General features: G+C 50.7%; 1 protein-coding gene across 1 annotated transcript in view; it reads left to right on the forward strand.

The window, feature by feature from the left end:
• Positions 1 to 24,244, forward strand: part of LOC123371819 (sialoadhesin-like) — a 55,908-nt gene that overhangs the window by 4,211 nt on the left and 27,453 nt on the right. Inside the window, exons 2-7 of the mRNA XM_045019677.1 lie at positions 10,653 to 10,734; positions 12,302 to 12,661; positions 12,908 to 13,204; positions 17,015 to 17,281; positions 18,528 to 18,782; positions 21,390 to 21,689. Coding sequence (XP_044875612.1) covers positions 10,686 to 10,734; positions 12,302 to 12,661; positions 12,908 to 13,204; positions 17,015 to 17,281; positions 18,528 to 18,782; positions 21,390 to 21,689 — 1,528 coding nt within the window. The 5' untranslated portion in view covers positions 10,653 to 10,685. The remainder of the gene's footprint in view (positions 1 to 10,652; positions 10,735 to 12,301; positions 12,662 to 12,907; positions 13,205 to 17,014; positions 17,282 to 18,527; positions 18,783 to 21,389; positions 21,690 to 24,244) is intronic.

Genomic DNA, 24,244 nt, shown 5'->3' on the forward strand with positions numbered 1-24,244 from the left:
AGGAAGCCAGTCTTTGGGCGACTGTAGATATGGTTTGCACCTCCCTGCTGTTCTCCCCTGGGGAGCCCTTTACTTGGTCGGTGGGAGGGGAGCTGTTGCCAGAGGGTCCCAGCTCAGGGTCCAGTCTAGAGCCCATTGAGGGCATTGGGGCAGGGGGTCTTTCCAATGACTTCGCTGCACTTTGGGTCAGGTCCTCGGTGTGACCCAGGAGACCACTGGCTAGTCATTGCCTCGTAAACCACAGAGCAGCTTGGAGACTGGCTGCTCAGCCCACGACTGGCTCAGGCGTGGGGCTGAGAACCGGCAGCGCCCCCTCTCCCGAAGGAATGGGCTGCCTGGGAGCGGGTCAGTCGTACTCACCTCCCCGGGGGCTCCAGGGCCATAGTGATGCATCATGGCAGACGTAGTCCAGCTGGGGAACCCATCCCATAGAGGTGAATGGGGAAGCGAGGCACCTGAACTACAATCCCCAGGATGCACTGCGACAGCATTTCCAAAATGGATGTTTTTCCAGAGCCCAGATTTTTAGTTTTCCCTGGAAAGCAGACACCCTCCCCCACACCAACACACACACTCTTCCCGCCCCGCCCAGTCTGGTTAGTTGAAAACCCCAATTTTCAATCAAAACCCAATTTTGACAGAACGTTTCCAACCAGCGCTTCTTCTTACTCCGTGCCCAGCCCTGTAGCCACGATCCCGCACTAGAACGTGGTCAGATCACCAGGACTTTGCTGGGCCACGAGAGATCAGGGAAACCGAGGTTTCACATCCTCTCCAATCACCGCACCTCCAGCAGCATAGCAACTGCTAGCAGCGCCCTGAGCTCGGCCAGAGAGAAGAGCTCCACCTATCAAATCAGGCTCGGACCTGTGGGTTTGCATTGGCCAGTCTCTATTATGTCACAGCAGCACCAAGAGACCCTAACCCAGATCGGGGCCTATTGTGCGGGGCGCCGCACAGACTCAAACAGAGAGACAGTCCCTGCCCCAGACAGCTCATAATCTAAGGCTGTGCAGTCCAGTGGACAGAGCCTGGCTTGGAACTCAGGAGACCAGGGTTCTGTTGCTGGTCTGCTGGGTGACCTCAGGCAAGTCTGTGCCTCAGTTTCCCCATCTGTAAAATGGGAATATTGGCACTGCCCTCCTTTGTAAAGAGCCTTTAGAGCTTTGGATGAAAAGCACTATAGAAGCAAGCGCTAGGTGTAAAACTAAAGAGAAGGCAGGAAGCAGAGGTCAAGGGAATTGTCCAGGGTCACACAGAACGTTATTGGCAGAACTAGGAGTAGTGCCCAGGTCTCCTGCATCTCAGACTAATGCCCTATCCCCTGGATCACAGCCATCAAAACTAGAGATGGGTCAGAACCAGAACCCCAGGTCAAAAAACCCCGGAACCTTGGGCATGTTCAAACCCACATCCAGATCTGAATGTCAGAAACAGCTCCTCTCACTACATACCCCAGGCCTGGGGTGTGCCTCAGAAACCTGATCCAGGATCAGGGGTGAAAGTAACTTACGGGACTTACCACTACTGCCGGAGTCCTGAGGGGGGCGTGGCCTCATCCAGAAGAGGCGGGGCCTCTCAAGATTTAAAGGCCCTGGGGCACCAGCTGTGGCTGGGAGACCCGGGGCCTTTAAATCAACCAGAGGCTCTCAGCTGAAGAGGTGGCTGGGAGCCCCCCGGGGCTCAGGGGCAAATTAAAGGGCCCGGGGCTCCGGCCGCCGGGGGGAACCCAGAGCTTTGCCGCGCTGGGGCCGGGATTTAAAGGGCTCTGGGCTGCCTGCAGCCGCGAGGAGCTCTGAGCCCTTTAAATCCTGGCCCCAGCCTGGCCGCTGGAGCCGCTGCTGGGATTTAAAGGGCTCTGTGCTGCCCTTTAATCCTGCTGTGGAAACCAGTGCGGTCCAGCATGGCATACTGGCTCTTGCCGGTACACCGGACTGGACCGGACCGGCTTACTTTCACCTCTGTCCAGGATCCATCACTTCACACAGTGACAACAAAACTGTGAAACCAGGGCAGAAGTGCAGGAGAAACGAAACTTAGTGGGGAACCATGTGTGGAAAATTGACCCCAGGAAACAGATGGGACATTGCAGAGAGACACGGGGATGTTAACTTCCTTCTCAGCCCTGAAGGCTTGCAGTCACCAGAGTTTAGCAGTTATTTTAGGCTCTCTGGCACACCACCAACCTGTTTTAGTTCTGTAATTTGCTGGATATCTTTGGAGCCAAGTTGGGGCAAACATGGACAGCCCTAGGACCTGAGCATGCTGTTCCCAGTGGGATGCCATGTGCTGGAGGGGATCTTCCATTGAGACTTGCTAGATCCAGGAGAGAGTGGACCATTTTGTAGATGGGAGCCCCAGGAGAACAAAGTGATAATGGGAATGGGCTCTTCCCAACCCAAGCACTGCAAGTTTGCACACTGGAGATAGCTGGGAAATGCAGACACTGTTGGGAAACCGTTGTGAAATTTGTTGCAAAAGTGTTCATCAAAATTTCACATTTTTGGAAATTTCTGGCCTGCAAAAAATAAAATAAAAAAAATCATGAAAATTTTCCAGAAAAAAATAATAAAAAGTGTGAAAATTGGTAACATTTTTGACCAGCTGCATTTTTCAAGCACTGGGTGGAAGCGTGCGTTCTTGTCCCCTGCAAGCGGTTAGCCTGCACAACACATAAAAGCCTTCACTGACGATCTCGGGGTCTGTCTTTGGTAGGGTCCCAGAGTGGAGGGTATTCGATGGTAGCGGCCCACAGGAGGCCATTTGCCATGTAGACTAATCTAGCTACAGGACTGATACTGCTTCCATTACCATGGCCTCTGAACATCTCACCTCCTTTCTGTATCTATCCCCACAACACAGGAAACGGGAGGCAAAGCAGGGACTTGCACCTAGCTCTCCCATGTCAGACTAACTCACCTAACTGCTAGAACATCCTTCCCCCAACAACATCTGGGTCCTGCCTCAGCCCAAGGGGCTGGACTAGACCTATCTAGCAGACATACCAAACCCACGAAAAAACGCAGAAATCGGGCTTGTTTTTGGCTTAACTGGCTTGTGAGTTGCTTGTTGGCTTGTTTTTAGCTTGTAGCCTGTTGGGCTTGTAGCGTCTTTTTTTTGGATCAGCTTCCGGCAAGCAGAGGCAAGGGAGGGAGAGAGTCAGGGGTGCACAGCGGGCGCACCACAGTCCCAGGCTGCTGTCGGAGAAAAACACAGTTCTCACTTTCTGGTTGGGTGCAGCAAAGTCAGATACTTTATTTCGCAAGCAATTGCATAGAGGGAGAGAGTGCACTAGGACACAGGGTTTCCCCCTTCTAGGCAGGTCTCTCTACAGGTAAACAATTATAGCAGCGTTTATACCTTTTGTTACATACACTAATAAGCAACAGCTGCATTTTGTTTATACATAGGTCATCTTGGTATCTTATTTTTCTCACTTCTATTTAGACTCCAGTCTACAGTCCATATTTATCAACACAAGGTGGCACCAACTTCTCCCACAGTTCTTTCCCACTCGCCTCACACACTCCTCGCTTCTACAAGTCTCGCGTTATTAGGGTTACAGTTAGTCTCTTAGCAAGAGTCAGGCTGTCATGCATTGAAATCCCCTTCAAATCCCTGTCAGTTCTTTCTCTACTTCCACACTGCAGACCAGGAGGAATCTAGTCACACAGAGTGTTGGAGTTTTTAGGGATTGTCCTGTTTTGGCCTTGTTTTGAAATGGGATTAGCTTGATTTTTGACATATTGATTTTGACACAGTTGCCAACTTATTTACCGCATCAAAGTTGGCAACTGTGCTCTCTAGGCCCCTTCCACCCACAGCCGGCTCCAGGGGTTTTGCTGCCCCAAGCAACCAAAAAAAAAAAGAAAGAAAGCCGCGATCGCGATCTGCGGCAATTCAGCGGGAGGTCCTTTGCTCTGACCGCTGAATAGCTGGACGTGCCTCCCCTCTCCGGAGTGGCCGCCCCAAGCACCTGCTTGCTAAGCTGGTGCCTGGAGCCGGCCCTGCTTCCACCCCTACATTTCTACGGTTGGACCTACAAACTTAGGAGTAACACAACAGGTGCTATTCTTCTTGCATGCACTAGGTGGTGCTCTTTTGACAGACTAACTACATACACCAGTGATACTCCGACCTCAGTGGTTCCGGAGCCAAATTAGTGATCAGCGTTGCCGAAACGATAGTGTGAATTCACTGATTCGTTTACTAGAGCGCTAGTCAGATTTAAACAGTATGCCAGGGAAACAGTTAGTGTATTATTCTGTATCTATTATTCTCACAGCAAATACATTAATAACATGCCCAAATAAATGTGTTAGTCCCTAAGGTGCCACAAGGACTCCTCGTTCTTTTTGCTGATACAGACTAACACGGCTGCTCCTCTGAAATTAATAACTTAGTGCAAGTTAATAACTTCATTGGTTAATAACATCGTAAAAGCATCCTGATTGGTTAATAACTTCGATTGGTTACTAGTTACATCACACAGTGTTTTAATATCACGTACTGCAAAGAGCCGCAGGAGACACATTGAAGAGCCTCAGGCTGAGAGTCACTGATACACAGCCTCCCCGATAGCACCCTTTATGATGTTCGTCCATCGTTTTCGAAGAAGACCTTAACATCTATCAGGTTGTGAGCTGTCCACAGTGCGTCCGCAAATGGCTGGTAAGGCCAATACGGGCACGGAATGTTCTGCCACATGTCGGGCAGACATGCGTGGGCACCACTGTTACAACATTTGCAGCTCTGGCTTTACGGAGTGCTCGCTTCTCTTGTGCTAGTGTTATCCTTCTAGCTTCAGATGTCTGGCAGCCTTGGTGGATCAGCGTACGCCATGTCGATCGGTCTTGTGCCAGGGTTTCCCAGGAGGTGATGTCGATATCCAGGGACTTAAGAGAGGCTTTCAGCGTATCTTTGTATCGCTTCTTTTGTCCCCCGTGCGATCGCTTTCCTTGAGACAGCTCACCATAGAAGAGCTGTTTGGGGATGCGGTGGTCTGGCATCCTCACAACATGGCCTGCCCAGCGTGTCTGGGCTTTCATAAGCAGAGTGTAAACTGATGGCAGGCCTGCTCTGGAAAGGACTTCTGTGTCAGGCACCTTATCCTGCCACCGAATCCTCAGAAGTCTGCGGAGGCAAGTCGTGTGGAAGTGGTTCAATTGCCTAGCGTGCCTCCTGTATACAGTCCAGGTCTCACTGGCATACATCAAGGTAGTTAGCACTACTGCTCGGTAGACTTTAAGCTTTGTAGCAAGGCTTATTCCACGGCGGTCCCACACGTTGGTCAGCAGTCCGCCAAATGCAGAGCTTGCCTTGGCGATTCTGCAGTTGACCTCGATGTCAATTGTCACTGCACGGGAGAGGGTGCTGCCAAGGTATGTAAATTGGTCCACTGCTTGCAGCTTTTGCCCCTTCACTGTGATGATGGGCTCTTGGTGTTGGGCTTTCGGAGCTGGCTGGTGCATCACTTCGGTTTTCTTTATGTTGATAAGAAGGCCAAAGTTATCGCATGCTGCTGCGAATTTGTCCATGCTGGCTTGCATTTCCTGCTCTGATCCAGCATTCAGGGCACAATCGTCAGCAAAAAGGAGGTCTCGTAGCACAGTCTCCTTTATCTTGGTGACAGCCTGGAGTCTTCGCAGGTTGAACAGTTTCCCATCAGTCCTGTATCTCAGGCTGACTCCCAAGGAACTGTTCTGAAAGGCGTCTGACAGCATGGCTGAAAACATCATGCTGAACAGGGTCGGTGCCAACACACACCCTTGCTTGACGCCATTTGTGACGGGAAAGGCCTCTGAAGCTTCTCCGTCGTCCAGAACACGAGCCGTCATGCCGTCGTGGAACTGACGTACCATCAGGATGAATCTATCAGGGCACCCAAACTTCGACATGATACGCCACAGACCTTCACGACTGACAGTGTCAAAAGCCTTAGTGAGATCCACAAAGATGGTGTACAGTTCACGATTCTGCTCTTGACACTTCTCTTGGAGCTGTCGGACTGCGAAGATCATGTCCACAGTGCCACGCTCTTTACGAAAGCCGCACTGTGTCTCGGGTAATAGACCCTGTTCCAGGTGGTCAATCAGGCGATTCAGCAACACTCGTGCAAGGATCTTGCCTGCGCTGGAAAGCAATGATATTCCTCTATGATTGTCGCAGACTTTTCGATTTCCTTTCCTCTTGTAGAGGTGTACGATGGATGCATCTTTCAATTCCTGAGGAATAGACCCTTGATTCCAGAAGGACTGAAACAGTTGAGTGAGTTTGTCAACAAGCACTGGACCACCATCCTTATAAACTTCTGCTGGGATCGCATCAGATCCTGAGGCCTTGCCACTGGACAGCTGGCTGATGGCCTGTAGGATTTCAGACTCTGATGGTGGAACGTCCAGACTGTGGTTGATATCCGCCTGGGGCATTCTATCAATCGCCTCGTTATTAATGGAAGATGGGCGGTTCAGTACAGATTGAAAATGCTCAGCCCAACGCTGTAGAATCAGAGTCTTCTCAGTAATGAGAGTTACACCATCTAAATCCAGTAAAGGAGAGCTCCCTGAGGGCCGAGGTCCGTACAAGGATCTGAGGGCTTCGTAGAACCGTTTGGCATCGTTTCTATCAGCAAACATCTGGATTTCACCTGCCTTGGCACTCAACCAGGAGTCCTGCATCTTGCGAAGCTTGTTCTGTACGGTCCTGCGAGTGTTGTTAAAGGCATTTTTCTTAGCTGATGACGACGGGTCATTCTGATGAGCACGGTAAAGGCGGTGCTTTTCAGCAAGTAAGGCCTTTATCTCTTCATCGTTTTCATCAAACCAGTCCTGCTGTTTCCTGTGTGAGGGTCCAAGAACCTTTAGTGCAGAAGAGTGCACAATATTCCGGAAGCGTTCCCAGTCCTTCTCAGCATTTTCCTCTAATTGCAGCTCTAAGAGTTGGTTGTCAAGATCTTCTGCTAGTAAAGCTGCTGTATTGGGGTTCCTCAGTTTACTGACGTTAATCTTTTTCACCACAGCTCTGTTTCCCTGCGGACGTCTCTTTGGCTTGATGTAAAGGCTTAATTTAGAGATGATGAGTCTATGATCAGTCCAACAGTCAGCACTCGGCATGGCCTTAGTCACCCTTACATCCTGTCTATCTTTCCTCCGCACGATGACATAATCAATGAGATGCCAGTGCTTGGAGCGTGGATGCATCCAGGACGTCTTTTTGCGAGTGGGCAGGCGGAAGATAGTATTGGTAATGATCAGATCATGAGCCACACATGTCTTCAGGAGTAGTAGGCCATTGCTGTTACATTTGCCGATTCCATTTTTTCCAATGACGCCATCCCAGGCAGAGTGATCAGATCCTACTCTCGCGTTAAAATCGCCAAGTAGAATCAGCCTGTCGGTACGCTTCACGGATGAGAGTAGGGCATCAAGATCTTCATAAAACTTGTCCTTTACTTCATCCGGATTCGTCATTGTGGGTGCGTAAGCGCTGATTAGTATAGCTTGCTTTCCTCTCGGTAGTGGAAGATGCAGTGTCATGAGTCGGTCGTTCACACCCTTGGGAAGACTGGCAAATTTGCGGACAAGTTGATTCTTAACCGCAAAGCCAACTCCAGATTCACGACGTTCGTCACTGCTACGTCCACACCAGAAGAATGTGTAACCACCCCCTATTTCTGTGAGCTGACCTTCGTTGGCTAGACGAGTTTCACACAAGGCTGCAATATCGATGTTAAATCTTGCGAGCTCTCTAGCGACCAGGGCTGTTCTTCTTTCTGGTCGATCTGCTGAGGGGTTATCTTGAAGCGTGCGTACGTTCCATGTACCAATAATGAGTGGTGTCACCTTGCGGTTTGTTATTTGAAGTTTTGTTGTTCGACCGCATAAGATGGGATCCCCTCCAGCCGCGGTAAGCTGGCCAGGGTTCTGTGAAGCAAACAATGTTTAGGGCACCTTTTCTAGCCCCTTCCTCTTGCTACGGAGGTGAGCAGTGCGGTCCTAAAAAGGGCTGCTCAGTCACTCAGGTAGACGCCGAATCCAGCTGTTGCTTCGATCAGCAAGAAGACGACCATTAGACCTGAGCCGCCTGTGTGCAGGTCCACGGCTACAGCTCCCAGTGTATCCACACCTGCTGCTTCGTCGCTCGCCCATCGCCACAGGACTTTGAAATTTACGGAAGTTAGATGTCAAGACTTGCGCGTGGATTGGATTAAAGTGAGGGAGAGGTGCGCATAGTCAGCCTCACTCTCTCTTCCCAGATCCCATCTTGCTCCAATGGCAGGACAAGAGTCGAGACGGTTGGAGATGGGCTGGGCGCAGTGGTTGACCAGGGCATCTTTCGTGTCTTGCCGTGCTCTTAGCGTACCACACCGCTTGCAGAAACCGCCTTCATGACCGTTGGTCCTATTCTAGAAGGTCTCATCCGCTCAATCCGCCGGAGTCTGTCTTCACATGCTCGGGATAGACAAAGCCCTATCTCACCGGAGGTCTAAGCCCAACGGCTACCCTCAACCTGGTTTAGCCAGCCTGTCGAAGCTGTTGCCCGGGGTGTGGCCGCTGCGCATGCTACAGCTACAGGGAGCCACAGGTGAGAGCTGAGTGACAGGTGGGGACCAAAGGTGGACGAGCTGCCCTGAAAGGACACGACATGCCCCTACACCAGAGGTGCTACCCCTCCCTGAACACCCCATACACCCCATGCACCCTTTATACACTGGGCTCCTACCACAGACATTTCCCATGGCATGGTTCCTGCCTAGAAGGGCTTACAGCTGGGGATCCCATCCCCACAGTATGTTCAACAGGAGAGGGCCAATAGATAGCCTCTCACCTTCTGCCCATGCTGTGGTTTCACCGAGCTTATGCTGAACGTCCATCAGATCAAAACTGGCCACTGTGGGGAAAATTTTGCTCTGGCTCCGCCAGTGTCATGGTGGAATAACTCCACTGACTCCAACAGGGCTACTCTAGATTGACACTGGATTGACACCGAGGGGTGGGTCTCTTCTCATCCACAAGGAGGCTGCTATTCAAGACTCTCTGCGATGGAATACACCGTGACTATCATCTGTCTATACTCAGTGTCCTTCCAGACTCTCAGGCTTCTCTTCACTCACAGAGGGGTTATGTCAGGTCCACCATATCCCTTATCTCCACAAAGGGCCCATCGCCACTCCCCTGCACTTCAGGGCAGTTTGGGGGTGGATGCTCATTTAATCAGCCTGGAGCTGATCTCTACACATGGCCAAACCAGAATCCTGGAGCTGAGCTGCAGGGAAATTTGGATCCAGATCTTGGATCTCATCTGTCGTTGCAATCTGCACCAACACTCCGGATCTGAACGCCTCCAAACAGGGGGCCCAATGTAATGGTGGGGCTTGCACCCAGCTCGGGGACATCCCATGACCCTCTGCTACCGAACACCACATAACAAACTCTCTGCATTGCCCCATCAAGCCATTGTGTAGGTCTGAGCTGGGCTCACCTGGCTGAACCCAAGTGCCCTTGCTCCCAGGCAGAGGATGCTGAGAGATGACACCTGGAAAATCCAGACATGCATTTACACTTGTACACAGGCATGCCCAGTGCCCACACGCTTTGCAGAAGATATTTGGGCCTCAGTCTTGCCAAGTTGGCTTGCAAATTTTCCTGTTAATCTGGGAGTTTTTAATCTCAGCTATGGGCTTTCTTCCTTTCCCCACAATCAGCTGTAGGTTACCACATAGTGAAGAGTTTGAAGGGATGTCTTTGACTTTTTGGGGACTGGGGGGGAGCAGCCTTCTTATCCCCTCCCCTTCCAAAAAAATAAAAAGATCTAAATATTCCCAGTGTCTGAGTCTGTGGGGCCAGGACATGGTCCCACAGCTGGAGTCCTTAACCCAGAGACATCAGAGCTTCCAAACAAGCCAAGCAGAATGGTGGTTTTGTCTAAGGTCTCTCATTGGCTGCCCAGAACTAGTGGGTTATCCAATCAAGAGTGGATCATCTCCAACCAGCAGGCAACTAGACGGGGTCTCCAACCAACACTTTCTGTAGAGGTGTCTGGTTTAACAATGCTATGGAGATAGGCTATGCTCATCCCAATGTCCCATGCCCCTGTCCCTGAACCATGGGGAACCAGGTACATGTTTTTGCAGCAGCAACCACATCACTGTACAGAATCGGGTGCACTAGCTGCACTAGTGTGAATCCGGAGTAACACCAAAGGAGTCAGCAAGTAACACCAATAACCGTGGGGTTATTTCACCGTGATACTGGTTCAGTTGAGAGCGAAGTTTATCCCATAGCAATCAAAAGCTGTTTTCATCTGATGGACGCTCAGCATAATCTAGGTGAGATGAGCAGGGTCCCGGCCCGATGCCTAGTGGTAAATGACCACCGGTCCGAGCAGAGGAGCCAAGGACTCGCTGGGCCGTGCAGACTGCACTCATCTTCCACCCTGGTTTGGGTTGCAGCACATTGGCAGGTCAATATGGAGGAAGCCTGCTCTACTGCTACTCATCCTGCCTCAGATCTTTGGTTAAACAGAGGCCTCTAGTCTGCAGGGCCTTTGACTCAGCTCCTCTCGCCAGCACAGCTTCCTTTTCCAAACACTTACTATAAAGACTAACCATCCTGCAAGAGCTTATTGCATGATCCTCTTTTCTCTTCCACCAGGATCTCCCGTAACGTTATCCAGTGGGAGCTGTCATGCCCATCTTATTTCAGCTTCTCTTCCTGGCCAGTCATGCCCAGCAAGGTACGGTGCCATGTTTAATCCTAATAATAATGATCAGTGGCGTTCTATTAGCTTCTGCCTGCATGCAACACTCCCTCCACTGCCTCCCTTCAGCATGGCAAAGGGTTTGTACCATTAGGAAATGGATAGAGAATAAGACAGAAAATATCACAATGCCACTACATAAATCCATGGTACACCTGCACCTTGAATACTGCATGCAGTTATGGTCGGCCCATCTAAAAAAAAACCCTATATTAGAATACGAAAAGGTTCAGAGAAGGGGAACAAAAATGATTAGGGGTATGGAACGGCTTCCATATGAGGAGAGATTCAAAAGACTGGGACTGTTCAGCTTGGAAAAGAGACGACTAAGAGGGGATATGACTGAGGTCTATACAATCATGACTGGTGTGGAGAAAGTGAATAAGGAAGTGTTGTTTTCTCCTTCACATAACACAAGAACTAGGGGTCACCCAATGACATTAATAGGCAGCAGGTTTAAAACAAACGAAAGGAAGTTCTTCACACAACACACAGTCAACCTGTGGAACTCATTGCCAGGGGATATTGTGAAGCAGGGGTCAAAAAAGAACTAGATAAGTTCATGGAGGATAGGTCCATCAATGGCTATTAGCCAAGATGGGCAGGGATTCAACCCCATGCTCCGGGGGTCACTACCCTTTGTTTGACAGAACCTGGGAATGGGTGACAGGGATGGATCACTTGATTCCCTGTTCTGTTCATTCCCTCTGAATACCTGGCACTGGCCACTGTCGGCAGACAGGATACTAGGCTAGATGGACCACTGGTCTGACCCAGTCTGGTTGTTCTTACGTTCTTACCCAGAGCCTGGAGGATTCTCTCTCCTAGGTTCAGGAGCAATCTCTAACCGACCCCTGTATATTCTCCCAGGGCAGTGCACGCTCCTGTTTTACACCAGTAGGAGTGGGAGTAGGATCAGACACTGAGCATTTACTGGTCCTAAGTCACGGTACAAAAACCAATTGGCCAATCCCTTGGCAGCAGGTGACATTATTTATTTGTATTTCGGTGATGCCTCGGACACAGAACACAGGCAGTGCAGCATTATCCCCATTTTACACGCAGGTAAACTGAGGCACTAAGACAGCAGCCCAAATTTCCAGCATGGCCCCTGATTTTGGATGCCCAGCTTGAGGGCCCAATTTACAGTGGTGACATGCACCAGCTGCTCGCAATAGGACAAATTCTGCTCTGGGATGACTCCACCAACTTGAATGGAGTTACCCCAGAGACCAGTTGGGTTCATTGACTTTAATGGGAATTGCATCTGGTTGGCACTTCTGAAAATCTGGGCCTAAGTGAGATGCTCAAGCCCCTTCCCCCTCTCCCCAGCTCCACACACAGACACAACAGATCAGGAGCAAGGCCAGAAGGGAAGAGAGCTCTGCCCAGGAGCCAGACCCTGCTGGCTGGCGGAGAGGAGAGAAGCATGTTGCTGATGGAGTCAGCAGATTAGCTCTGTCCTGACTGAGGTTTCTGCTTGTGCCTTGCTCCCTCTGTCTGTTCCCCTCCCCCTCTCTCTGTTCCCCTCTGTCTAATACAGCCTTTGGCTCGTGGGGCGTCAGCTACCCCCTAAGCCTGCACAGCGTAAAGGATTCCTGCGTCCTGATACCCTGCACCTTCAGCTACCCCAGCACAGTGACCTCCACGGGCAGCATTGTGGCCATCTGGTACAAGGATTACGATAGCCAGCGCATTGTGATTTACCACTCGGCCACTCCCAGCGAGGTCGATGGCAGGTTCCAGGGCCGGACCGAGCTGCTGGGCGACCTGGCCGGGCACAACTGCACCCTGCTGCTGAGGGGCGTGAGGAGTGAGGACAGCGGCAAGTACAACTTCAGGTTCGAGATCAACCAGGGCGACCGGTGGTCAGACCTGCGTGGGGTGATGGTGACGGTTACCGGTGAGTATGGAGATGAGCTAGCCAGAGCGTGTAAAAATCACAACTACTCCACTGTGTGTCATGGGCCCTGTAGTGCTGCCAGCCACGGGTGAGTCTCCTGTAGCTCAAGTGCTTGTGCAGCAGCTGAGTTCTATCCCCACTGCTGCCAGGAATGTCTCAGGGTACCGTGCCGTGATGGAGGAATAAACTGGAATCGCTATTATCCCATCGCAGATTCCCCAGAACCTCTGTTCTTTCCATCCCTAGATGCCCCCACCAGCCCAGCCATTGCTGCCCCGGAAGATCTAAGGGAGGGTATGAGAGTGAACTTCACCTGCTCCAGTCCATATGCCTGCCCATACGATGGCACCGCTCTGCAGTGGAGGGGCTACAATGCCCTGCTCTCGACCGTGACTGGGACAGTGCAACTGGACACCACTGGAGTGCTCAGCCAGCAGACCCTCGTTACCTCCTTGTCGTGGCAGGACCACTCCAAAAAACTGTTCTGCGAAGTGTCTGTTGGCTCCAAGCAGGCAAACGGGGAAATCGCTCTGAGGGTGAAATGTGAGTAGTGCTGCTTTTCAAACACTGCCCTTGCTGACTGGAGCGAGGACCAGCAGCTACGGCCTCTGTTTCTGCATTGCCCAAGTCACGTCTTTCCAGCCCACGATGCTTCCAGTTCTGCCATGTGATCTCTGACACCCGGCCAGAAATTCATGGCCAGATTCCAACGGACATCTGGCTTCCCTAAATTCTCCTCTGTGATTTTCACTGAACAAAGACTTCTTCTCGCCTTGCAGCCCTATCCTGCTCTGTGGCAGTGCTGGGTGCTGCTTCAGCAGCTGCCCTGTTCCACCCCAGACGCAGCTGCATTCCTGTGGGGAGCGAATTGGGTCTTGTGTCTTATAGAGCCACACTTGGGGAAAAAACCTCCTCTGGTTGATTTGCTGCTGGGTGCAATTAATTGTGGATGCAAGTGAGAGGATGCAGAGGTCTGACAACCTGCAGAGTTAGACATCTGCATGCTATCGCTGGCAGAGCGTGGGAGTGGAAGGCAGGCTGCCTCTTACCACTTGGTGGTGCTACTGTCAGCTCCAGATACGTTTCTCATTAAGGCCAACTGCCAGCTGCCCTTCTAATATCACTTCTTCCTTCTCCACCCACCACCGGCTCATGACAGCTCCCCACTTTCCTCTCAGCACGGCCCCTGTGCAGCGTGCCCAGCCCTTCCTCCCCATCCACCGTCTGCCTGGCAAACGGGACTCTCCTCCCAGCCCCGATGGGGACGCTGAGATAGCTGGTAGCCAGACCCTGCCGTGTGTCGACGAACTCCAGTGATCCATGGAGCGCAGACCACTTCCCGCACACACTTTTCAGCCCGAGAACTCTACCCAGGATGCCCTGTTCTTCTGCTCACAGACTCCTGCCAGCAGCCACCTCCTGCCCATGCCATTAGCTTGACCATGGGCCAAGACCTTTCCAGCTTCTACCTGCGGAGCTGCCTCCTTTTCCGAAAGCAGAGAAGCCCCAGGCTATGCTGCCCAGGGACCGTGGTTAGGAAGCAGCCCTAAGTCCTGGATCTGGCTTCCTGACTTGCAGGGAACCATCTCTAAGGATGAGAAGCTGGTTCAGGTCCTTTTGCCCACTCAGGCTTTGGTCTCTGACACTGGCAAGGGGGCTAGCTGAGGTGGGGGGTCTTGTGCCCTGTAGGGATGTGTTGGATATACAGACTCCTAGACCCGTAGGGTGAGAAGGGACCGCAAGGACATCTAGTCTAACCCCCTGCCAAGATGCAGGACTTGTGCAGGACAGGGATTTAAAGGCAGATGACGCCTGGGGTTACTTCAGGTTGAAGTTGCAGGAGTTGTCAGAGGCATGTATCCCGAGAAAGGGAAAACGGCTCGTAGGTAGCAGTTTTAGACCGAGCTGGATGAGCAAGCATCTTAGAGGGGTGATTAAGAAAAAACAGAAAGCGTACAAGGAGTGGAAAATGGGAGGGATCAGCAAAGAAGCCTACCTTATTGAGGTCAGGGGATGTAGGGAAGCAGTGAGAAAGGCAAAGAGCCGGGTGGAGATGGACCTAGCGAAGGGGATTAAAACCAATAGCAAAAGGTTTTTTAGCCATATAAATAGGAAGAAAACCAAGAAGGAAGAAGTGGGACCGCTTAAAACTTTAAACGGAGTGGAGATTAGGGATAATCTTGGCATGGCACAATATCTGAATGAATATTTTGCCTCGGTCTTTAATGAGGCTAATGAAGGGCTAAGGAATAGTGGTAGAGGGACTGATGGGAATGAAGATATGGGGGTAGACATTACGGTATCTGAGGTGGAAGCCAAACTTGAACAGCTAAACGGAAGTAAATTGGGGGGCCCGGATAATCTTCATCCTAGAATATTAAGGGAATTGGCGAGTGAAATTGCAAGCCCGTTAGCGATGATTTTTAATAAATCTCTAAACTCAGGGGTTGTACCGTTTGACTGGAGAATAGCTAATATAGTTCCTATATTCAAGAAGGGGGAAAAAAGTGACCCGGGTAACTACAGGCCTGTTAGTTTAACATCTGTAGTATGCAAAGTCATGGAAAAAATTTTAAAGGAGAGAGTGGTTACGGACCTTGAGGTCAATGGCAACTGGGACAAATTACAGCATGGTTTTACGAAAGGTAGATCATGCCAAACCAACCTGATCTCCTTCTTTGAGAAAGTAACAGATTTTTTAGACAAGGGAAATGCGGTGGATCTAATATATCTTGATTTCAGTAAGGTGTTTGATATGGTACCGCATGAGGAATTACTGGTTAAATTGGAAAAGATGGGGATCGAAATGAAAATCCAGAGGTGGATAAGGAGCTGGTTAAAGGGGAGACTGCAGAGGGTCGTATTGAAGGGGGAACTGTCGGGTTGGAGGGGGGTTACCAGTGGAGTTCCTCAAGGTTCGGTTTTGGGTCCGATTTTATTTAATCTATTTATCGCTGACCTCGGATCCAAAAGTAGGAGTGGGCTGATAAAGTCTGCGGATGACACGAAGTTGGGAGGTATTGCCAATTCGGAAAAGGATTGGGATATCCTCCAGGGAGATTTGGATGACCTTGTAAACTGGAGTATTAGTAACAGGATGAAATTCAATAGTGAGAAGTGTAAGGTTATGCATTTAGGGATGACTAACAAGAACTTTAGTTATAAGTTGGGGACGCACCAGTTGGAAGTAACGGAGGAGGAGAAGGACCTAGGAGTCCTGGTTGATCGTAGGATGACTATGAGTAGGCAATGTGATGTGGCCGTTAAAAAAGCTAATGCGGTCTTGGGATGCATTAGGCGAGGTATTTCTAGTAGAGATAAGGAGGTGCTAGTCCCGTTATATAAGGCGTTGGTGAGACCTCATTTGGAGTATTGTGTGCAGTTTTGGTCTCCCATGTTTAAGAAGGATGAACTCAAACTGGAACGGGTACAAAGAAGGGCCACTAGAATGATCCGAGGAATGGAAAGCCTGTTGTATGAAAGGAGACTTGAGGAGCTCGGTTTGTTTTCCTTAACCAAAAGAAGGATAAGAGGAGATATGATTGCACTCTTTAAATATATCAGAGGGATAAATACCAGGGAAGGAGAGGAATTATTTCAGCTCAGTGCTAATGTGGACACGAGGACAAACAGATACAAATTGTCAGTCAGGAAATTTAGGCTTGAAATTAGACGAAGGTTTCTAACCATCAGAGGAGTGCAATTCTGGAACAGCCTACCGAGGGAAACAGTGGAGGCGAAGGACCTCCATGACTTTAAGATTAAGCTGGATAAGTTTATGGAGGAGATGGTATGATAGGATAACGGGCTTAGTCAATAGGTCAATTAAGTGCCACACTGGTAATTAGTACAATGGGTCAATGATAGGATATTGTTAGCCTTTTTCTATAGGGTATAGCTGGAGAGTCTTGCCCGCATGCTCGGGGTTCAGCTGACCGCCATATTTGGGGTCGGGAAGGAATTTTCCTCCAGGGTAGATTGGCAGTGGCCCTGGAGGTTTTTCGCCTTCCTCCGAAGCATGGGGAAGGGGTCGCTTGCTTAAGGAGTGGGTGGATCGGCTTATGTGGCCTGCATCTTGCAGGAGGTCAGACTAGATGATCATAATGGTCCCTTCTGATCTTGAATTCTATGATTCTATGATCATTTCCAAGAGACCAGAGAGAAGAGCTGTCAGAGGGTCACGAGCAGCACGGACCAGACTGGAGACAGCGACGAACGCCTCTGAGCTAACCTGACTTCCCTAAGTTGGGACCGCTGGCTTCAGCCTCAGCCAGCGATTCCTGGCTGTGGTGGTGCCCACTGGATGCCACCTCCATTCATTGCGTGTCCTTTCTTCCGCTGACTCCCCCGCAGATTCCCCGAAAGGCGCAAAAGTGGTAATCCACCCCTCCACAAAGAACATCCGGGTGGGCGACGCTGTGTCTCTCACGTGCAGCGTGAACAGCACCTTCCCCGAGGTCACCACCTACAAGTGGTACAAGGGCGGGACCGCCTTGCGGGGGAGCCAACAGATTCTGACCCTCCAGAGCGTTGCTCGCGAAGATTATGGCCCATACCACTGTGAAGCGGAAAATTCCGTCGGCACCGGGGTGGCGGAAGCCGTTGTTCTTTATGTTTTTTGTAAGTATGGGGGCCGGGGGCCTCAGATGAATCACCAGCCAATAGCACTGTAGCACCAATGCTTCATGGGGACCATGTGCAGTAAAGAAATAAAACCAGTCCTCCGTCTAGGCCAGGACGGCCAAAGGTGGATGCTTCAGCAAAACAATAACGTTCCCTCCACCCTACTGCAACTGACTGTCTGCCTCAGTATTTGTCATTAGAGCGGGCTGGGAATTCTTCAAGGAATGTTTTTTTTTAAATGCTGATTTGTCAAAACCCAAACAGTTTGCAAAGCAGGGTCGGGTTTCAAGGTCTCTCCCGACTCAAAAAATGATCAGAAAACTTTTTTGAAATTGTCAAGCTGGCCGGTTTTGACATTTTAATGTTTCCACTTTTCAAGTCAAAATGACTTTTTGTTTAGAAATGTTAGTCAATTTTGCCTAAAAAAATAGTTAAAGAAAAAAAAGGTCAAAATTAAACTGAAACATGCCATTGACCCAAACCAATTTTTTTTTTTGCATTCACAAAAATTTGAGATTTTGACTTTTCGTCCCACTTCTGGACAGGAACATTTTTCAGTCTCTCTGATTTATTTTATAAGATGGGAAAATGGTTTCCTACTCAGCTTGATTGATCACCCTCATGTCCGAGTGCCTCACAAGCACTACTGAATCTACCCTTTGGGATAAGGAAGTACTGCTAGCTCTGTTTTACAGATGGGGAAACTGAGGCACAGAGTGACTAAATGACTTGCCCAAACACGGCAAGTCTGCCAGTGTGGTAGAAATTGAATCCCAAAGTTCCCAAGTCCTAGTGCAGTGCTTTAATCACAAACCCAGTCTTTCTCCCCCTTCGCTCTTGCATCCCGGAGAGATGGGGCGGGGAGTCTTCTTCAACCCAGAGGGTGTCCCATTCATGTCTTGAAACTCGAAGATCAGTAGCCTTTGAAATCTGGCTTCACCCCATCCTGGGCGCAGGTTATTTGCTAGGATCATGTGGGTGTATCTCACATATTCAGTTTCCTGCCACTGCAGGGGACTGGAGCCCTGGTACATCTCCTTCCCCCCCAATCTCTGCCCGTGGCACAAAGTAATTGAGTATCCCAAGAGCTGTAACTTTTTGGTCTAATTCTGGTGGATAGGCTTGCTAGGGGGTGGCTGGGTGGTGCTTAGTGGCCTCTTCTATACAGAAGGTCAGCCTGGATGATCTGGTGGTCCCGTCTAGTCTTAATCTCTCTGACTCAATCTGCTGTCATCTCCTTCAGCTGCCGTGGTCTCGGTGAACCCTTCTGCAGAGATACAGGAAGGCGAGATGGTCACTTTGACGTGCGCCATTCCCGGCGAGGAGAACCAGAATCTCGGCTACACCTGGTACAAGAACAACGTCTGGATCAAGGAAGGCACGGCCCGCTCCCTGGTGTTTCACGAAGTCACCAGCAGCGACACCGGCTATTATTCGTGCAAGGTGCAGAACGACAAAGGGAGTGAGATGTCCCAGGCCATCAGCCTGAGCGTGTTCTGTAAGTGTAGCACAAAACTCACACCTACTACTGCAGGGCACCTTGATCTGAGGTTTTTAAAGGGTTAAGGTATTTAAGGGGGGGTTGTGTGCTGAGCCGGGGGGAGGGAGGGGTGAGGGGGAGGGCTGGTCAGGGAGAAGAGGGGTTTAAAAAGCCAGCTCCTAAGTGACCAGAGGAGCTAGTGAACAGGGGAGTTCTACAAGGGAGTTTAGAGAGGGGGTGCGAGAGGCAGATACACCTAACAACCATTCTCTATACTTAACCCCCCCCCACCAAAGCAAACCACAAACCACAAAATCCTACAAGAGTAAAAAGAACCCGGCAGAAGCAGCTGAGTGGGGGCGGGGGAGGATATCCAGTTTACTGCACTGAATGCAGCATGTACGGTTGTGTGCAGGTGGCAAACGTGCATTCAGTGCAAACAGCTCCTGGCCTTCAGAGACTGAGGACCTGCTCTGGAGACCAGAGGAGCAAAGGGAGACAGAAAGGTGAACCGAGGAGACTTTCAGGGACATGGCAGAGCGGCCGCTCCCCCAGTTTGACAGCCTCTGAGTAATACAGCAGGGGGGGAAGGGGAATCACAGTTTTGCAGGTATGAGGAAGATAAATATTTAGGGAGTTTTGCCTTGACATGTTTGTCAGTAAAAACTGGGGAAACCGTCCCTGCTCCAGGAAATATCAGCTGCCCCAGAAATATCTGCCAGGGGATCATGGGAGGTTTGATGCAGCAAGGCTGGCAGCATTAATGGGGTTCTGGTACTTGGGTAAATGTGACCGGGTTGCTCCTTGGCTCACAACCACAGCTGTCTCCCCGGTCAGGTGCAACCGACAGAGATTACCTGCAGCAGCCTCACTCAGCAACAGCAGCTGCATCAGTGCTAGCAAATCCAAACCGATAGTCCCGGAGTCACTCTGCAGGCAGCATGTTTAGTCAGTGGCTGCGCCCAGCCAGGTCTCTCCTTCACGGAGTTTGCTCTCCCTCCCTGAACTGAGCTGGGGTCTCCCCCAGTGGTTCTCACCCTGCAGCCCGTGGGCCACCTGTGGCCCTATCAGCACAGAGCTGCAGCCAGGAGCGCCGCCAGCTTTTTTGCCACCCTAGGTGGCAGAAGGTCCCACCCCCAAAATGCTGCCCCCGACAGAGGCAGTGGAAGGTCCCGCCCCCGAAATGCCACCTCCGACAGAGGCAGTGGAAGGTCCCGCCCCCGAAATGCCACCTCCGACAGAGGCAGTGGAAGGTCCCGCCCCCGAAATGCCGCGGAAGGTCCCACCCCTGAAATGCCGCCTCCGACAGAGGCAGTGGAAGGTCCCGCCCCCGAAATGCCGCCTCCGATAGAGGCAGCGGAAGGTCCGGCCGCTGCGGTCGTGGCTCCCCAAATGTTAGTGCCCTAGGCGACTGCCTAGGTCACCTAATGGGTTGCGCCGGCCCTGGCTGCGGCCCATGTAACATCCTCAGGGCCATACAGGTAGTATTGCATGCGGCCCACATAACACATCATGGGCCACATAAATGGTCCACAGTGGGAAATAGGTTGAGAACCACTGGACCCTGTCACAGTAAGATCCAGCGCCCCTGGAGGAAACGGCCGGTCAGGGCCCTGGGAAAGGGACACAGGCCCAGATTCTCAAAGGTATTTAGGCACCTAAACTAGGGTCCCCGTATGTCCCATTTTGGCCAGGACAGTCCCCTTTTTCAGCTCTGTCCTGGCCGTCCCTACTTGTTTGCCAAAAGTGAGCATTTGCCCCAGCTGCAAAGCAGAGCGGAGAGCAGCGGCTGCTGCCCCGGGGCTCAGGCCCAGCCGCAGGCAGTGCGGAGCTCCGGAGGTCAGCCCCAGCCCTGGCGCATGGGGAGGCAGCTCTGGCGAGCCCCCAGCTGTCCCATTTTTACTTTAAGAAATATGGCCACCCTACCCCCAACTCCCATTGATTTCACTGGGAGTTAGGTGCCTGGTTGCCTCTGAGGATCTGGGCCACAGCTCTTTTCACCTGTAGGGTGCTGGCTGGATCCCGCCCAGGCCTGCAATGTCCAGAAGCCATTCCCACCTAACAGCTGTGTGCTGGCCTGGAGTTGGGAGTGTCATCCCAGTTATTAGTGTAGCAATGAAACCCCAGACCCGAGTTACAATGTATTGGGAAACCCAGGAAAGGGCTGTGTCTGTGAGGCCACTGAGACTTGGCAGTGTTCTTAAAGCCCCGACTACTGGAGTCAAGGGATTAAGTTAAAAAAAAAATCTCGGCTTTCTTTTCTTTTCTTTTTCTTTTTTTTCTTTTAAAGGGCAAGTTTCTAGCACTGCTAGCTGGGGAGAAAAGCTTGTAAACGTGACCTGTGACTTGAGTGCTCTAGTGACTCAAAAACTGGAAGGAATAAAAGGAACCCCAAAATTATAATATTTCTAAAAATCTCCTGGATGCTATTCAAACCCAGCAGGCACATCTGTTTTCTAAAGCTAGGTGATTTTAATCTGGCCGTCACCTTTTAACCTCTTGCTCTAATCATAAAACCAGTTGTTATTCCTCCCTCCCCCCCCCGCCCAACTCTCCCCTGGGTTCTTCAACACCTGGCTCATCACACCACCAATGCTCTGTCATTGTCTCCCTTCCACCGCACAGATCCCCCTAGGGGCCTTGCAATCACCTTGTTCCAGGAGACGCAGGAAGGAAAGCTGGCTCTCATTCACTGCACCGTGGATAGCCACCCCCTGTCTGTGCTGGCCCTTTACCGCAACGAGGCCCTCGTCGCCACCACCAGCTCCCATGCGGCCCCCAGCCAGCGGCTCAGCATCACAGCTTCCCGCAACTCCTTGAAACTGGAGATCCGGAACGTGCTGCCGGAGGACGACGGCCGATACCAGTGCACGGCGAGCAACGCATACGGGAATGCGACTGCTGCTAAGCTGTTCCATGCCCAAAGTGAGTAAATGATTTGTGATTACCCCACGGGGTAAGGGGCTGCCACCAATCGGGACTCCCAGGCCCCCGGACAGATTTTTGGGCATGACGCCTTCTCCGAGCATCATGTTTAATAATACCAACATTCTTCTGCCACCTTCACAATGGAAACCCTGGGCAATGGGGTCTCTCTCGTCACTCCATTTGAGGAGCATTTCACAACTGTCCACTCTGCCATAGCTGCACCATCCTTAGATTAAGGCCTTACAGAAAGGTCGGCTGACTGCTGGGGCACCCTCATGTCTGGGTGCAGCCTAGCAGGCCCTCCTCATCTATCTGCCCCCGCCAACGCCTCGTCTCATGACTCTGCCCAGCTCGCTTTACGTCTCTCCCCAGCTGGGGTAACAAACGTACAACAAAACATTCCAAATTGTCTCCCAACACAAGAGATTCCTCAGCCCCCTCGGGTGCTATTGCTCAGCTTGTCCTCGAGGCGCCGTCTTCAGCCCCATCCTGGGCTCAACAGTCCTGACACGAAGCATGTACGCCCCTTCCTCAGGGCTGGGAGGGGAACCCTGGTCCGTTCTCCTTCCCTGCAGCCTGCACTTAGCACAGCCTCTCTGCTGGTCCCCAGGCGTCTCCCTCGGTCCTCCCAGGGCCGCCTTTCTCTGCTGGAATGCCGACGCCTCAGGACTGCCTCTCCGTGCCTTGGAGGGAGTAATCCCATTCCTGCGGCTTTCTTCAGTCTGCCTTCCCCGGCCCTTCCCAGAGAGAGGAAACACCCAACCTCCTCTAGGGACAATGTGCCTCTGGCCCCAGCTTCACTGCCCCCGGCCACCAGGTTTCCTCCTGGCTCTGGGCCCTCTGATTTTGGCTCCCAGGCTTCTCTCATCCTTTAGCCCAAGGAAACTCTCAGCTCTCTCTCACCCGGGTCTCCTCCCTTCTTCTGCTCTGTGCTCCTTCCTTTATGAGCACCTGTCTCCTTCCCAGCTGGGCTGGGTAACCAGTTACGCCTGACACCCCTCCAGAAATCACCTGGGGGCCTGTTACACCCAGTCACAGACCTACACTCAATAAAGAAGTTATGGAGTCCCATTTAACATTCTCATACAGGCAGAGCTGGCTGACAAAACAGAACAAGTTCACTGAACATTTTGAAGTTTCAGAGTTGGTGGCACAATTGGACCCATTTTTCATATTTTTTCAAAAATTTTCATTACATATTTTTTCAACACATTTCAACATTTCATCTCTCTTCCTTCTTTTGGCCAGCCAGTGAAATCATGTGGATAATGTCCCTCCCCCCATACCTTTTCTTTTCCTTGTTTTTCCTTTTTCCACTCAGTGACTTTTCAGATCTTCTCCCGTTTCAGACCAGTTACAGAGCGGCAAAAGGGAAAAAAGAAGAGTAAAGTGGAGGGTGGGGGGGGAGAAACAACCTTGCCAGTTTGCTCATCCAGTTGGATTCAGTGAGAGGGAGGGAATGATGAGAAAGGAGAAAAACCAAAAAATCTATAGTTTCAAAATTTAAGTAATTTTTAGATTTTTGAAAACCAAAATGAAACAAACATTTCAATGAGAACAAACTGAAAAATGTAATTCCAGTTAGAAGTTCCCTAGGCTGCTAGGGAAGAGACTGAAATCCAGGACCTCTAAGGTGGCATTTTCAGAAATGCTCCCAGTTCCACGCGCAGGGCCAGGTAGGCAGGCAGAGCTTCAGAGTCTCAATGCGTGGATGAGACGATGGTGTAGAGAGGAGGGGTTCACGTTCATTAGGAACTGGGGAAACTTCTGGGATGGGAGGAGCCTATACAGGAGAGATGGGCTCCACCTAAACCAAAGTGGAACCAGACTGCTGGCACTAAACATTAAAAAGGTTGTAGAGCAGTTTTTAAACTAGGAGATGGGGGAAAGCCGACTGCTGCAGAGGAGAGTGTGGATCGGACACAGACTTCTCTTAGGGGAGAGTCTGATGATAGAGAATCTCCAGGTTATAGTCAGGAGCAGAGGAATGAGAAATATAATGTAAGGGCCGGATCAGATGATAAACAGTCACATAAAAAAGAATCTGGCACATCAGAAAAAGGCAGGCTAATAAACAGGGACAAGTTTTTAAAGTGCTTGTACACAAATGCCAGAAGTCTAAATAATAAGATGGGTGAACTAGAGTGCCTTGTGATAAAGGAGGATATAGATATAATAGGCATCACAGAAACCTGGTGGACTGAGAGCAATCAATGGGACACAATCATTCCGGGGTACAAAATATATCGGAAGGACAGAACAGGCCGTGCAGGGGGAGGAGTGGCACTATATGTTAAAGAAAGTGTAGATTCAAATGAAGTAAAAATCTTAAGCGAATCCACAGGTTCCATAGAGTCTCTATGGATAGAAATTTCATGCTCTAGTAAAAATATAACAGTAGGGATCTATTATCGACCACCTGACCAGGACAGTAATAATGATGATGAAATGCTAAGGGAAATTAGAGAGGCTATCAAAATTAAAAACCCAATAATAGTGGGGGATTTCAATTATCCCCATATTGACTGGGAACATTTCACTTCAGGACGAAA

This window comes from Mauremys mutica, chromosome 5 (genome assembly GCF_020497125.1).
Source record: "Mauremys mutica isolate MM-2020 ecotype Southern chromosome 5, ASM2049712v1, whole genome shotgun sequence".
Lineage (NCBI taxonomy): Eukaryota > Metazoa > Chordata > Testudines > Geoemydidae > Mauremys > Mauremys mutica.